The following is a 16721-nucleotide window of genomic DNA, read 5'->3' as shown; positions in this document are numbered from 1 at the left end:
TTTTAATCATAACCTTGAAAGTGGCTCCAAATTCGAGTTGATTTTGCACAAATTTTTTTCTTGTGTGTCGGTATTAGGTATTTTACCCATATAAAAAATGTTGAGCACTCATTGCAGTTACGGAGAAAATGTAGAAAAATATGCGATGATGGATAAAATGCCATTAGCAAAAAGGGAAACAAAATTTTGCACAATTCGACGCCTTTCTACAACCACTTCAAACTTGCACTTACCAAATTTCAATGGGTTATAGCCATTCCTGGGTCCTTGACTTGAAACCCGCAAGGAACGAGAATTTGGCAAAGGACTATCCGCAATGGAACTGGAAAATCGTTTAATGAACTGAGATTTATGTCTATAAATACAAAAGTTTGGAAAACTTTTGTTGAAACCTTAAGCTCCTAAAGGAGTATGGAATAATAATAATAAAAGCCATAGCTGTGCCCCTTTGTTCCTCCCTGGAACCATAGGAAATAATAATAATAATAATATTAAACCACATATTCGAAATTCTTCTGAAAATTCTTTAAAAAAGCTTTCACTTTTGATAGAAATTTGCGGAATTTTTCAACTTGTATCTGCATGGTTTTTGTAGTAGAATGAAATATATTTTCATTAAAAAAAATTATTAAAATTAAACCTTGTCAATAAGTCCCTGTCAATAAGTCCATACTAGAAGACCGCCATTGTTCTCCTTCGTCATTGACTAACAGATCGAGCTGGACAGATAGCTTCATTAACGCCCATTTGTAGTTATTGTCGCCACTTAATGGCTTGGCTTAATCAAACCTGAATTGTTTTAAACGGATTACGCGACATTAGCGCTTTCTTAGGTAAGCGAAAATTAATCACGAACTGCCTTTGCCGATCTGAGGAATATCACGGGCAAAGTGAGATAGAAGATTTAAGTTTAGAAGAAGATTTATGTGATTTACTTGTTCTTTGTTGGTTTATTAGGAGTTCATTTTTTTGTGTTCGAAAAAGAGAAAAGATTTTTGGAAACTTTGTAATAAAATTCATAAATTCATTTAAATTAGTGCTAAAATATTTGCAGGTAAAGTTTGAAAATAGAAATCACGAAGAAGATTTAAGCAACCTAAGTCGCTTTGTACCGCCTCTGTCGATGTGAGCTTCTGCCGCAAAAACGTTGCGAAAATCAAAAAAATGGTATGTAATTAACGTTTTTTCTGAAGATTATGAAAAAAAAATTTTTGATTAAGAATTTAGGAGGTAGACCCGCTTTGGAGGTACAACCGCTCAAGGTTGACAATATTTCCACACGCACAAAAATCTGTATTTTTCTTCGTTTTTGCCATCTTTGTATCAGGTCAGTCCATAAGTTTACCCATAATTTCACTTTTGTACGGTTTTTGTATACAAAAAACTATTCGCGGAATATAACGGAACTGTTTATATTTTCTTTGATATATTGTACATTCAACAAGAGATTTTAATCGCTTAATTTAAAAAATAAAATGGAATCTTCGAACGCGTATAAGAGGCATATTTTGTATTTTTTTTATAAAAGTGGTAAAAATGCAACAACTGCTGCTGCAGAAATAAACACTCTTCACGGAGAGGATACCGTGAGTGTAAGGACTGCGCAAACGTGGTTTTCAAAATTCCGAAGTGGTAACTGGGGCGTTGAGGATGCCCCATGCGCTGGTCGTCCTGAAGTCTTTAACTCCGACGCCTTGCTCGAACTCATGGAAGTTGAGCCAAATTTGACAGTCGATATGATAGCTCAGAGGTTAAATTCATCGCATGGAACAGTTCACAGGCACCTGGTTCAGTTGGGAAAGGTTTCAAAGCTGGGAAAATGGGTTCCGCATAGACTTTCCGTCGCCAACCTTCGGCAGAGAGTGAATGTGTGTTCTCAACTGCTGCAACGGCTTGAAAATGAAAGTTTTTTGAACCGTATCGTTACTGGTGATGAAAAATGGTTCCTTTACAATAATCCTGTTAGCAAACGCCAATGGTTAGATAAAGATGAAACACCAGAACCGACTCCTAGAGATGGCCTTCACCCTAAGAAGATTTTTCTGTCTATTTGGTGGAATTTGGCCGGTATTGTTTATTATAAACAAGCTAATCCGCTATCAAACCTGAATGAGGCACTTAACAAAAATCTACCGTCTTTAGTAAATAGAGGCAAAGTTTTGTTTCACCACGACAACGCAAGACCTCATACCGCAAGGCAAACATTAGGCAAGCTGAACGAGCTCGGATGGGAGCTAATGCCGCATCCACCATACTCTCCGGATATTGCACCTTGTGATTATCACCTTTTCCATGGACTTCAATCCCATATAGTAACAAGAACTACTCCTCAAAAGAAGCTACAAAAAGGGATATCGAAGCGTATTTTAGTTCCAAGGGCAAACAATTTTTTGAGCAGGGAATTAAAAATTTGCCTAAACGTTGGGAAGACATTGTAAGTAACGAAGGAAAATATATTATTGATTAATAAATACTTTAAACATCTTTTTTATTAATTTTAAAACCACCTTTATAAACGCACGAACTTATGGACTGACCTGATATTTCCTGAGGCCGCCATATTGTTAATTTTCAAAAAAAAAAAGCTTCGATCAGGCACAAAAATAACTAATTTCTCTTGCCCGATTGGTATGGGATGTTGTTGTTGTTGTTGAGGTGGTTGAACATTTCTGAACTGAAATGTGCCTAATTAGTGACCAGCACCGTTTTACTACCACTATCTCGTGTGATGATGATGATGTTTTTTTTTTTTTTTTTTTTTTTCTTTATTAATTTTTTTTTTTTTGTTTTTTTTTTTTCGTTTTCAAGTCAGATCCATTTAGTGAGGTCCAAGTATAGCAGCAAATCCTTTATCTCGATGTCTGAGATCTCCTTAATTTGCTGTAGGAAAGGCTTACCGAAGGATCTGAGTCGTGCCCTGACTACTCCCGGACATTCACATAAATAGTGGAAAAAACTTTCCTTCGCCCCTTCCACTTGACAGCTTCTACAGATAGGATTGAAGGGTAGATTGAGTTTAGCTGCATGATCCCCTACTTTCCAATGTCCTGTAAGAGTTGCAGGGATGCGTGAAATGTTTGGCCGAAAACATCCTAGCAGGTCATTTGTCCTTTGGATTTTGTATGACGGCCATGTGTTTTTTGTTGTAATACATGTAGGTATTTGCTTCCATCTTCTTTCGGCTAAAGCATAATAGTGTAAAGCAATGGATGCTTTTAATGTGTTCAGTGGGGTGGAGACTGCCACCGCCTCTGCTATGTCTAGTGTCGAACCCTTTCTTGCTAGCTCATCCGCTATCTCATTGCCCCGTTCCTATGACCGGGAACCCATATCAGAGTAATTTCAAGCCAAAGGCTGAGCAGTTTCTACACTCTACACTGTAGGGCCAGTTTGGATGAAATGTAGTTGGAGTCTAAGGCCTTAATAGCTGCTTGACTGTCCGAGAAGAAAGCTACTCTTGCACCAACTTCCTTGTAGAGTTCTAGGGATTTGCATGCTTCTCTGATCGCTAAAAGTTCTGCCTGGAACACGGTGGCATAATCAGGAAGACGAATTGATTGAGATAGGTTGAGTGGCTCCGAATGGAAGCCATCTGAATCTCCAAGGACTTGTGATGATCACCGCAAGGGACTTCTGGGGAAACGGGCTCCACACAAACAGCAATAACTTTTATAATTTTTAATTTTTTTTTTTTGAAATTTTGCCCAAGTCTAGTCGAAACTTGATGTATTAATGATATGTTTTTATTTTTGTAAAATAAAGCAATTCTAGCGTCAATTTGTCTGAATTTGAATTATTGAAATAAAAGATCAGAAAATTAAACCAGTAAGTGCGTAAACGGTTCTGGTAAATCTGATGAACCGATTGCATTTAAGCAAAATTAGTGCATCAGCTTGATGTCAGCATTTAGGTCAATCTGCCGCCATGGGCTACGGTGAAGGAAAACAAGTGAAAAGTTGCTCAAAACTCTTTCTGCACTATAAAGTTTAGTTTATGGTTTTAATACGTTAACATTGTCCTTAAGTCGTTGATGTTTTTTGTTTTTTGTTTGAGAAAAGTGATGTTTAGTTTCCTTCTTAACACACAATTTCATAATTTCAAAAGGCAATGGAAATTCGCTGATAAAAGGATGCCTATAAATAAAGCGTTTTTCAGTAAGAGCGCTTGAACTTTTTTTTTTGAATAAAACTCAAACGGTTTGACTTTTTTAACTAATTTTTTTTTTATTATCGAGTTTGAACATATACATTTAAGTATGAAATTCGATTTCTTTTGTATGACCACCGCGTGCACGTTTTACGAAGTCCAATCGTTGAACCCAATTTTCGACCATTCTTTTGCATAAATCGGCCGAAATTCCAGCAATTTCGCGTTCAATATTGGCTCTGAGCTCACAAATCGTCGCCGGCTTGTTACTGTAGGCCAATGACTTCACATAACCCCAAACAAAATAGTCTAGAGGGGCGTCAAATCACACGAGCGCGGCGGCCATTCGACCGGTCCATTTCTGGAAATAATGCGCTCATCGAACTTACTCTTCAACAAATCAATTGTAGCATGTGCTGTGTGGCTTGTGGCCCCGTCCTGTTGAAACCACATGTCGTCTAAGTCCATACCATTCAATTGCGGCCAAAAATAATCGTTTATCATGTCGCGGTATCGATTTCCATTCACAGTAACGTGGCGATCGTTCTCGTCAACGAAAAAATATGGGCCAATTACGCCGCCGGCATGTAAACCGTACCAAACAGTGATTTTTTCGGGATGCAACGGTGCCTCGTGAATCACGTATGGATTGCTTTCTGCCCAGTAACGCATATTTTGCTTGTTGACAAAGCCATTGAGCCAAAAGTGAGCTTCATCACTGAAGATGAACACACTGAAGAAGAGCAACACTGAAGAAGAGCAACAGAACGATTATTTTCATAAAAAATTTCCACGATTTGCAATCGTTGCTCAAAAGTGTAGCGTTCCATGATGAAATGTATACTAATGAAGTTTACAAATGACAAGCGAAAAATAAAAAATATTGCGTCGTTCGCCGTCCCTATCGGAAAAAAGTTGAAGCGCACCTATTGAAAAACGCTTTAATTCTATTTTTTAATTTATTTTTTTTATTTTTTAGCGGCAGGCCAATCACCCACCCTGTCAGAAATGAAATACATTAGCGAAGCCAACGCAAGAAAAGTCTTGTCGAGGCCCTATGCTCCCGAGCGGAGTAACAAGGAAAAAAAATAAAAAATAAAATAAAATAAATAATTTCCAATAGCTTTTTAAAAAGTTTTCCTTTCGAGTAAAAGACATATTTTTTATAAATGACATGAAAACCATTTTAATAAATTTTCTTTCGTCTTTCACAGACACATACGCACATTCACATCTACAATATTACAATTTTACTTACATATATACAATTTCTCTAGCTTAAAATTAATAATAATTTTACAATACAATAACTAAGTGCATTATTTACAGCCATTTAATACTAAACTACGATAATTTTTGGAGTAACTTTTTTTTGTTTTTAATTTCTTGGTATTGCGGATTATATTTTTATACCAGCGCACTTGTGTTCCAGCGCTAGATATACACCAAAATGCTCAGAATTGTAAGAGAAGACGATTGGTCAGGTGTTACCGCAAATATACTATATAAATATGAATTTATATATGTATTCCTATCCTTCCGTTAAGGAGCAAAGGGCCGTACAATAACTCGAGCAAAAATTAATATATTTCAATCAAGCTTAGCGCACGCTTTACTCTATGTTCAAAATATGTAGTTTAACATTCCATATAACAGTAATTTTCAAAAAAGAAAAAAACCTTATACTTCCTTCTAAACAAAATTACACAAATTTAGCACAAACAACGAACCTAAGAAAGCACCTGGACACTAGTAAAATTATGAAAAATAGGCGGTGCCGCATTTACTCTCGACCCCATTGAAGCCCAACTTAAATATTAGTGAGTTCAAATAAAAACCACGCCCACTTTTTACATATTAACACTAATAGGCCTGTCACAATGCGTCCGTTGCGCTCGTTGCGGCAACGAAATTGGCTGTGCGCAAAATAGATTATTTGCTACGTGTTACTCGATGTACAGGGCCTTCGATTCAAATTGAGATAATCTATTTCGCGCTCATATATTTGCCCATTTTGTCAAGCCAATAAATCACCAATCATATGTCTGATGTTAGAAGATATAACTGCCATTGCCCATGGGGTTTCTGGCCCAAATTAATTATCACTAAGATGTGCGCGGTGGCTTATAAAGTTCGCTTCGAAGCGAACTTAGCCTTCCACACTTGCTTGGTTTAACTTTGTTTGTCGCTTTCTGTGTCGCCATAAATAATGTTTGAATTTTTCTGCTTTTAATTTTTTCCATAACTCATTATTTTATTTAAATTTCTTCTCATAAATAAATTACTAGTTCACTAAATAGTGTGGCTCAATTAAAACACTAATAACACTTAATGCCAGAATTGACTTTTCACACACAGCTTCACAATTCGGCTACATAAAACATACGTATAATATCACAGCACTTTTTATGCTTTCTCAGATGGTTGGCTTTTAGCCCAGAGCTGCCCACCATCCTTCAAGTTTTCTATACACATGTGGTCACATAATTAAGTCACTTTATCTTTTGACAATTTTTGGAAATTTGTTAAATTTTTATGAATTTTGTATAAACTACGGAACTTTGTTTTATGAGGTTTTTTGCTGTACAGTGAACTAAATTGTTTTTTCTTTTTTTCAAATTAACGAAAAGAAATTTAGCATGAGAACTATTGCGCTTATTGTTTAAAGTTAAAGTGTCTAAATTATGTGAGCACATACATCCACCCATCCCTCTTAAAACTCGAGTTCAACTTAGTTTAAGTTTCCGTTTTGTAGGGCTTGAATAACTTTGGTTTAGGCTCTGCGATAATGGTTTGCGTGGGCGAGAGCGAACTTGCAGAACGTTTGAGACTATTATTATTGCTGGTCATCAAAAGACCATCCGACTGTGTGGGGCTGCGGTGGTGATTCATTTCATTGATGCTGCTGGTGGGCAGCGTTGGCGTTGTCATGGCGCTTTCGCTGCGGTACAAAGTGTTAGCCGTCCTGGTGTTGCTCTCAAGTGCTACGCCAATAAATTCAGCACCACTGCTGCCGCTGGTGGCTGGAATTGCGACGGTGGCTGGTGGCGAGCGATCAAACACTTTGGTGTGGTCCGAGCCGTCGGGACTCAGCGAAAGTGTAGAGGAGTGTGGCGAAGCGGACGATTGCAAATCAAATGGCGGTGTGTGTTGCTTTGAAGGTATGGCCACCAATGGCGCATAGCTCTGATGTGGCGCCATTGCAGCGTTCAACATGCTAGGATATCCAGCGGCAGTGGCTGCAGCCAAGGGACCATTATGCATAACGGCAGCAACTGCTGGAGCGGACGTGTGTGCTGGTATGCCGTGGTGATGTGGTTGCATTGGTGGCGGCACGGGACGCACGGGCAATTGATAGGGGTTATAGCGGTAGGGCGCGTAATGACTTGCCATTGGCATGACAGATGCGGCTAGCATAGGATTCGCACCTGGCGGCGGATAGGTCGGATAGGTTATGCCTACACTGTTGGCGGCGGCTTGTAGTAGCGAGGCGGCGAATGCGGGATCAGAGTAGACGGCGGCGTAGGGCCATGCGACGGCAATGCGTTGGCGCTTGTCTTTCATGCGTCGATTTTGAAACCAAACTTTGATTGTTGACTCGGGCAGGTTAAGTAGTGAGGCCAATTCGCAACGACGTGGACGGGAGACATAATTCTCTTTAAAGAACTCCTTTTCAAGACGTGTAAGTTGATCGCGTGTGAAAGCGGTGCGGTATCGTCGTACCGAAGGATCTGAAGGAATTTCGCCACTACTCGTGCGACCATTGCTCAGTGACGTATCGGGGCTGGAGTGGCATTCTATAAATTAAAAGAAAAAAAATTTGTTATATTGCTGCAGGTGATAATATTTTGAAATATTTTCTATGAAGAATTTTATTTCTTGTCCACGCGAACTTACCATTTGGTGATGGTGGCGGAGTCGATGATTTCGCGTACTGCGTGGCAATTAAATCCACCACTAACGGCTTTTGATCGGCGTTGTCGTGATGATGTGACGCATGGTGCGCGTCCATATTGTAAGGTCTATAGCCTTGCATATTTTCGCTATGCAATTTAAGAGACTTCTGAAAAATAATTCCGATTCGGTAAAAGTTAAGTGCTGCTTAAGGCATTCGATGCGTTTTTTCGTTTGTGTATTTTCCGTTTTCGCGTAGTAACGTGCGCTAAAACTTTCACTATGTTTACTTGAGCTCAAATGAAACTAACTGAGTCAATGCAGTGCCTTTTATAGCTACTCGGAGAGCAACACCAAGAAGTATGTACTTATGTACATACATATGTAGGTATACATTTCAAGCCAGATGCTCACTATTTGGCATGCGGGCGTTTTTACTCGTAAAACACAACAATGGCCGCAATAACCACACTATAGCAACAAAATTTACAGAATGTACCTCTATTGGTCACATTTATGTAGCAGACAAGCGCATACATACATGCATATACATACGTACAATATATAATACAAAAGCAAAGCCAGCACCAAAAAGAGAGTAAAGTAGCACAAAAGAATAGCGGCGCAGACAAATTACGCTGGCAGAGGTAAGTATGGTAAGTATTTTTAGTGCGTCAATGTGTTGACTTTGCGGTTTGCCATGGTATTTTTTTTGCGCTGCCGGGTGGATGATAATGCGACGATGACGGCAATTACGATTTTCCGAACAATTTTGATGAGCAAATTACCGAAGGCAAGCCGTGTGGGACATGAGTAAAATGTGATAATAATAAAATGGAGAATTTCAAAAACAAACTGGTTACTAATATTGAGATATAATTTAGATTTAACATGAAATTGAAAAAGGGATGTTAGGTAATTTACTAGAACTAAACTTAATTAAGTTGCTTAATAGCATTAAATATTAAAAAATAGAAAAGAGAGAGAATCGACACTGCGTACATAGACGCGCATTGCAGCATCTGGGGTAAATGTGCACTCCCAAAATAGAGTTGCCGCACTTTCATTTGTTGATGCCCTGCAAATTGCTAATTCATGTTTTCGAAGTTTCTTTGAAATTAAGGCTTTGGAATAGCAAGAATAGCCACGAATAAGAGCAGAGTTTTGGTTTTGTTTACTGCCAATCTTTTTTCAGAGCTCACCAATTGTAAATATTTATCAATAGGGCACCCGAAAAGTAAAGATAGAGTTTTTAATACAATTTCAAGCATGTTAATGACATTTGTTAAAGCCAAAAATTTCCAAATTCATTTTCATTCAATTTTGCTATTTTAAGTGATAACTGAAAAGTACAGAATTCAGAAAAAAATTGTCTTAACATTGTTACTGATTTGCTGAATACTTCCAGGAAAACATGAATATTAATATTAACTTCAAACAAAGGCTCCCTTTTCAAACATGAAAGTACAGACAGACAATAGAAATCTAAATGTTTACTAGTTGTGCTCGCCGAAATTGCAGTGGTCTTGAACCTTTTTCCATTTTTATATATTTGGCGCAGGCAACAGCTCTACTAATTACCTCATTATTTGTAAAACATATTTCCTTTGATTTTTCCAGTGTCGCTAGTCTGTGTCTTCAATAACTTCAATCCTTTGTGGTTGTCGCATTATCACGCGCCTACCTGCAAAAATTCGCGAAAATGTAAAAAGATTCGAAAACAATAAATCACCGGCGAGTAAAACCGTACCAATAAAAATTTAGATTTCAAATAGTTCATATAAAAAGAGAACATAAATGTTAATCTCTTATTGATTCCTGAAAATATCCAGGTTGTTTGTATCTAAGCGCTGTTGCTGCTAGCTCAATATTTAGCTCAAATAAAACTCTGAAGCAGAAATATTCCTCTGTTAGTTTGAGTTTCTACTTACATTTACAGCCGTAGCCGATTGGATTGGTGCGTTGCTACCATTCGGGAGTGCATAGGCTCGAATCTCTGTGCATGAAACACCAAATTATAGAAACAGTTTTTCCTAAAAGCGGTCGCCTCTAGGCAGGCAATGACAAACCGCCGAGTGTATTTCTGCTATGAAAAAACTCCTCGTAAAAAAAGCATTCGCCGTTCGGAGTCGGCTTTTTTTTAAATAAAAAGTTAGAGCATCCATAAACTATAAAAAAGACCATTTGAAAGTATTTTCGAACATACAACCTATGAACACTACATTATTTTTTCAGTTATGTTTTCATTATAACCCTGCAAAAACGCATAAAAAATGCATCTAACAAAGTAAGAACGAACACTGCTCTAGTAGCAGCTAAGGGAGTGGTAGTAGCGCAACAGAAATAACTTTTTTCTATCATTTTGGTGTTTAATGCGCGGATATTAAAACCTGCGCACTTCCGAATTGTACCACGCAGCAACTCATTCGTATACGGGGCCACTTGATATTGCAGGTTTAAATAACAAAAACACATAGTGAATCTCATCTGCAGCTTGAAGTGGTTAATCCAAATATAATTAGCCGCTTTTGGTCGTCATCCTCTAATCCGAAACCCTTTTTTCGTTTCTTCCGCCTGTTTGGTTAGATTCTGAATTTTGATTATTTCTCCAAGCCTCTGCCGTGAGGCATACGTATGTTATGTTCATGTCTGTTATGTGAATCAAAACTATTTGCTGTTTGCAGCAACAATATGAATATTTTTTTTTTTATATTGGATAATTGAATTATTTCTCTGTTTTAAAACTTTTTTAAGAAATTATAATATATATTACTTTTTTATTGCTTTTATGTTGTAAGAATATGAATTAAAAAAGAAAATATTTTTTTTTTTGCAAAAATTATTTTTTTTTTATAAATTTATTTTTTGCAAAAGAATTTTTTAATTTTAATTTAGAATATGTGTTGCCACCATAATTTTGATTACCCTATTTAGAAAATCTTTTTTTTTGCAAGAATTATTTTTTTTTTGTAAATTTTGTTTTTTGTTTGCAAAGAATTATTTTTTGTTTTAATTTTTTTTTTTTTTTGTAAAAGAATTTTTTAATTTTAATTTAGAACATGTTTTGGCACCAATAGCTCATATTTTATGGAAATTTGTTTATTACACCAGTGGAAGTATTGTCGAAAGGTCCTTGAGATAAGTTATAATAAATAAGTTGTAATGACACTTACAAATTAAAGCCATTTCACTGATATACATAGGGATACGACAAGACAACGATCCCAAGCATACGTCTGGTATTGCAAAAACTTGGCTTATCTGGAACTGCCCACATGCAGTACAGACACCTGCACAGAGTCCAGATCTCAACGTTATTGAGAAATTATGGTGAGTGCTGGAAAATAAAATAAGAAACCACAATATTTCGAATGCTTCTGATCTGAAACGGACACTACAGGAAGAATGGGATAAAATTAGTTCCGATTATACAGTAAAACTTGTAGGATCTATGAATTCCCGATTAAAAGATACACTGAATCTATCCGCTTTGTATTACCCCTACTAAGTATTAACATTTATCTTGAAATCGAAATATTAATGTGTTTATGTTTTTTGAATACTTTTAATTTAGTGCTTTTAATTTAGGCTGTGACCTCAAAACTGTAACTGAATTATTTTAATTTGCCTATCTTTTTTATGAAGAAACATTTTTTGTTTTATTTTTGTTATTAAATTAAACATGTTATTTAACAATAAAAAAATGTATATAAGATTTTTTTCTGTAATGGAAATACCACAAAATATATTTGATATTTTAATAATTTTTTTTTGGCTGCATCAAATAAGCTGTGAGTCACTATACATAGAAATTTGGGTCCCTACTCTTTTTTGCAGATAATTTTTCGCATTAGAAATGTGCTCAGAAGTTTGTTATTGTTTGCCGAGGGGCGAACATAATTAGAAAAATAATATATATTTTTTTTTATAATTGGCTTCGGACTCGGACTCACCAAACGGTATTCATGTATAAGCCCATTCGGCTGTGGCGATCGCTTTATTGATTAAAAGAGGAAAATGATCGCTCATGCAATTCATGCAACTACGTATAAATATGTATCTAGACATTTTCTACGAAGGTAAGGAAGTTTTAATATGATTATATTTGGCTGAGAGAGCCGACATACTGGCCTACAGATATAAAAAAATAACCAGATTTAATTGATTTATGTACTCGTACTATATTGTTAAAAATATTCCCCAAACCCATCTGACCATTACGTGATGTTTGGAGCTATCGTCGGATCATTCACCACTTCTAATGGCAATTCTTGGAACTCTACGCCAACAAACTTTTACAGGACTATATAATAATAAAACAGGCTGGAATTATTTTCGACAAAGTGTGGAAGCACAATTGACTATATATATTACACTAAAAACGGAAAACGAAATTGACTCAGCAATAGCTTTTTGCAACGATATCGATTCCCTTTCGACACCAACTATAAAAATTCAACAAAAAAAATCTATTCCAATACATATCACACAAAAAATTCAACAAAAAGGAAACTCCGTGAAAAGTGCCGAAGATAAGGCAAAACTTAACAAATCAACAACTGAATTAAAAACTTTATTAAAACAACACCAAGATAAAAAGCTTGAGAATTACATTCATAACTTGGGGGCCATGGCAGTTAACAATTATTATCTATGGAAAGCAACTAAAAACTTAGTCAAAGTAGTTCCACATAAACCTCCCATCAAAACACAACACGAAACTTGGGCAAAGACCAATAAAGAGAAGGCAAACACACTAGCTGAACACTTTAAAACAATATTCTCAAACGAAAAAGACAATCAGCACATTGAGAAAGAAAATGAAAATGACAACCTCAGCTGAAATCAGATATCATTTGAAAAATCTGAACAGTCATAAAGCACCGGGCCACGATCAAATAAATGGTTAAATACTAAAAGAACTGCCTAATGTAGCAATTACCTAAGTATATACGACAAATATTTAACAGCATATTAAGGACACAATGCTTCCCACGCCTCTGGAAAGTTGCACAAATAACGGCAATCTCCAAACCTGGTAAAAATGCATCAGAAACGACATCATATCGTCCCATCAGTCTCTTGTCCATTCTTTCAAAAGGGTTTGAAAAAATATTCTTTGCCAGATTAGACAAAATTCTGATAGAAAAAAATATAATAGCAAGCCATCAATTTGAATTTAGACGACAGCATTCAACTGTACAACAAGCCCACAGAGTTATAAACAAAATACTAAATGATATGGATAATAAAATATTCGGCATATCTATCTACCTGGATATTGCAAAAGCTTTTGACAGGGTGTGGCATAAAGGCCTACTGCATAAGCTAAGCAAAATAATACCACAGAATCATTTCAGCAAAAGTTACCTGGAAAACCGACATTTTTTTTATAAAATTTGGAGACGAATGCTCAAGTATGATGCAAATGACAGCAGGTGTACTTCAAGGTAGTGTCCTAGGGCCTTTATTGTGCCTGATATTTACAGCAGATATACCGATCCCAACAACAAAAAATTGCATGATAGCCACATTCGCGAATGACACGGTTTTAATGGCATCGGATAAAATAGAAAAAAACGCGTCTGACATTCTTCAACAAACAATAAATAACATGGTTCGATAATAGAAGTCAACAAAGATAAAACGATACAAGTAATATATACAAACAGAAAGCCTAAGAAACACAAACTAACTAACAAAAAAAACAATGAAATAAAAATCCTAGTGCAAAGTACATATCTTGGTATAACTATAGATGAAAAACTAAATTGGAAACGACATATAAGAAAACATATTAGAAAACAAACGAAATGAAATCAAAAACAAGTTCAGACAACTATGTATACTGGCTGCTGGCTAAAAATTCACAACCAAGCCTTAATAACAAAGTAGTGATATTAAAATCTAGAAATCTGGGACACAGCAAAAAAAAACCAATATCAAAATAATTCAAAGGACCCAATCTAAAATACTTCGAACAATAACAAAAGCAGGCTGGTATATACCAAACGACGTGATCCACATCGACCTCAATATCGAGACAATAGATGACACAATTAGAAAATACAGCATTACGCATATCCAACTACTAATAAATCATCAAAATGAACAAATGCGCAAACTACCACAAATATTATCAGGATACCATAAGAACAGAACAGCAAAAACCAAACAGGTACGAGTGTAAAGATTAAAATTTGTTTCATTAATTTTTTTACAAATTATAGCACATGAGCATTTCGATGAGGACTCCAATCTGCAATCGCTATGGACCTAATTGGGCTCTGCGTGGCTTCGACCAGCCAGTATAACCTAACCTAACATTTTGAATTTTTCCTTTTTTGCTTTTGAATGTTCAATTTTTTATAGTATAGCGTAAAACTATAGCGCATTTTCTAACAGAAACGAAAATACAAGCTTCAAAGCTTAAGCAAATTTAAGAAATATTTTTCAAATTTTTCAGCGCAGTTCGACGGGTTTTACTAAGAATTTTTATACAAATTTTTGGTGTGCTGTTTTAAAGTACAGGTATATTCAATAATTCTTTCCAGGACATTTTTTTTTTATAAGGAGGAAATGCGTTACACCGTCAAGCGGGAAATAATGTGAAAAATTCATCGCATCTTTTAGCAATTTCAAAATTGCACTTATTTACACTAAAATTTAATAGCCTATAAAACTATACACCAAAAACCTTTTAGAATTTCTAATTAGAAATAGTAGAATTGCGATGAAAACTTTGTCGAATATTTTTTTTTTAAATTTTTTTTTTTTGAGTTTTGTGGCATTTTTCTAAGTTTTGTGAAAAATGGGAAAATTAACTTTGTATGGTTTTTGTTTGTTAATGCCCTGCGCTTTTATACAAAAATAACGAGATGTATAAGTAAATTACTTTCGACTTGGTTTTCGAACGGGTATTTTTCCTAGAATGCTTAGCGGATGTGTCTTGTTTTGCGTCATTATTTTGCATATTCCTCCAAACGGGCATCGTAAAATGTTACACAAACAACTACAAAGTGATACAAAATAAGTTTCATGAAATGTGTGTTGAAGGTTTATATTATTTAATTCTTTTTCTGCGCAAATTGCCCAATTTGTTCATATTTATTTTCTTGAGTTCGGTTAAAATTTCCACGTATTGTTTAAATTAAAATGATTCAAATTGACATTTTGCGAATTTATTTTCGCATTTTATGCATTTTTTTAAAATCACATAGCACTGCACTAAATGCACCAACAACTACACTGCCTTTAATTCCTGTTTTCGTTATTGATGCGATATTAAATGCGCAAATATTTTTAAATCATTTTAAATCACACTCAAAAGCATTTTCCCCGGCAAAGTGAAAAATTAATAACGATTTGCGATCACTTTAATCAATATAATAAAAGCGTGACTTGCACGAATAGAAGTCAAAGAGAAATTAGAGTTCCAGCTGCAGCGAATTTGGCACGGCTGCATTTACGCAGTGTTGGGTGGCGGCGAGCTGATCAAGTGACGAATATTAATTTTAAAAATGTATTTTAACAAGTGCGACATTTTTGCGGGAATACATATATTTTTGTAAAACATAGTTCGATTAAGGAGACAGATACCTGTAAAATTTCGAAAAAAAACAATTTTTTTTTTGTTTCATAAAATATTAATATAATCCTCCTAAAAACTTTTAGAACGTAAATTTAAGTATTTCTTATATTATAGATGGTCAACCGTGACGACTCTTTTCTTTGCGTTCGAGCGCTGGGAGAGGTTGAATTTTCATGTATTCAAACTTTAGATGCGTTTTTCTCAAAACTATATTTTTCGAATTCGTACACGATAACTCGAAAAGTTATTGACCGATCTCCCTGAAATTTTGCACACATCTTTTTTATGATATTACTTTTTATGTGAATTTACAATTTTTCGTAGGAAAATTCGCCACAAAATTCATTTTTTTAAGCGTTTTATTCCGCGAATTTTTCCATCAAGAACAACGTAATCATTTCAGCGCCGCTTTAACGTTTCAGTACCATTTTTAAAGAACGATTTATCATTTCTCTCAAAATAGGCCCCAATTTCAACGATAACCTCTTCATTCTAGCGAAATTTCATATCGGCGAGCATATTTCAGGACTGCACAGTCTGCAACAGTCTTTTTTTTTTGTCGGAACAACTAGCAAGTGCAGCACTCAGACACAATTAAGCCCATTGTACTGCACTTGGATTCTTTTTTAATTTTCTTTAAATCTACCCGATCTCCAAAGAAAACTGAGTAGGTGCCAAGAAGTCAAGATGGTCGCTTCTTAAGACATCAGTGCCAAAGACCTCAAACCTGATTCGAGCGAAGGTGGGGCAGACACATAGGAAGTGGTCCGCCGATTCATCCCCTTCTTCACAAGCTGGTGAGAGTGCACTTTCTAAGATGCCTCTTTTCCATGTGCTTTGACCATAGCAAGTAGACCGTTATCAGTGCAACCAGCCGCCTACAGTCCCATCTGCTTAGTGACAGGAGGAACTGCAACAGTCGGTCGGACATGACAGGTAACATCACTTTAGTCTAGACCCGACTACAATGACGTGCACATGCATCACCATCTACCGCAAGAGGTGTATTAGTCAAACAATGAATTTTACCTACGAATACGTAAATAAGTTGAGCTTCACCTAACGGACTTTTTTCCGCTGATTTTCCTTT

General features: G+C 35.9%; 1 protein-coding gene across 4 annotated transcripts; it reads right to left on the bottom strand.

The window, feature by feature from the left end:
• Positions 1 to 5330: 5330 nt before the first annotated feature.
• LOC128866815 (segmentation protein even-skipped) lies at positions 5331 to 15467 on the bottom strand. Of its 4 annotated transcripts, none has more exons than XM_054107804.1 (4): positions 15257 to 15467; positions 14936 to 15052; positions 8044 to 8209; positions 5332 to 7943 (listed from the first exon to the last, which is right to left on the bottom strand). In XM_054107804.1, the coding sequence occupies exons 2-4, from the start codon at positions 15029 to 15031 to the stop codon at positions 6883 to 6885; spliced, it is 1323 nt and encodes a 440-aa protein (XP_053963779.1). In that variant the 5' UTR covers positions 15032 to 15052; positions 15257 to 15467; the 3' UTR covers positions 5332 to 6882. The 4 variants fall into 4 exon arrangements, with proteins under 4 accessions (XP_053963782.1, XP_053963779.1, XP_053963780.1 ...); XM_054107805.1 differs by having other exon boundaries at positions 15293 to 15467; XM_054107806.1 differs by having other exon boundaries at positions 15362 to 15427.
• Between the last annotated feature and the right edge of the window lie 1254 nt (positions 15468 to 16721).

The sequence above is a fragment of the Anastrepha ludens genome, chromosome 6, assembly GCF_028408465.1.
Source record: "Anastrepha ludens isolate Willacy chromosome 6, idAnaLude1.1, whole genome shotgun sequence".
In the NCBI taxonomy this organism is placed as follows: domain Eukaryota; kingdom Metazoa; phylum Arthropoda; class Insecta; order Diptera; family Tephritidae; genus Anastrepha; species Anastrepha ludens.
This window is presented reverse-complemented; position numbering and strand designations above follow the sequence as displayed.

What these genes read in the sequence shown, in the direction of transcription:
- LOC128866815 (XM_054107804.1), bottom strand. Translation starts at nt 15,031, where the DNA reads ATGCCCGTTTGGAGGAATATGCAAAATAATGACGCAAAACAAGACACA. An exon ending in GTTCGAAAACCAAGTCGAAA is followed by an intron (nt 8,210 to 14,935) that starts GTAATTTACTTA and finishes ATTATTTTTCAG; the next exon opens with AAGTCTCTTAAATTGCATAG. An exon ending in TCCGCCACCATCACCAAATG is followed by an intron (nt 7,944 to 8,043) that starts GTAAGTTCGCGT and finishes TTTAATTTATAG; the next exon opens with AATGCCACTCCAGCCCCGAT.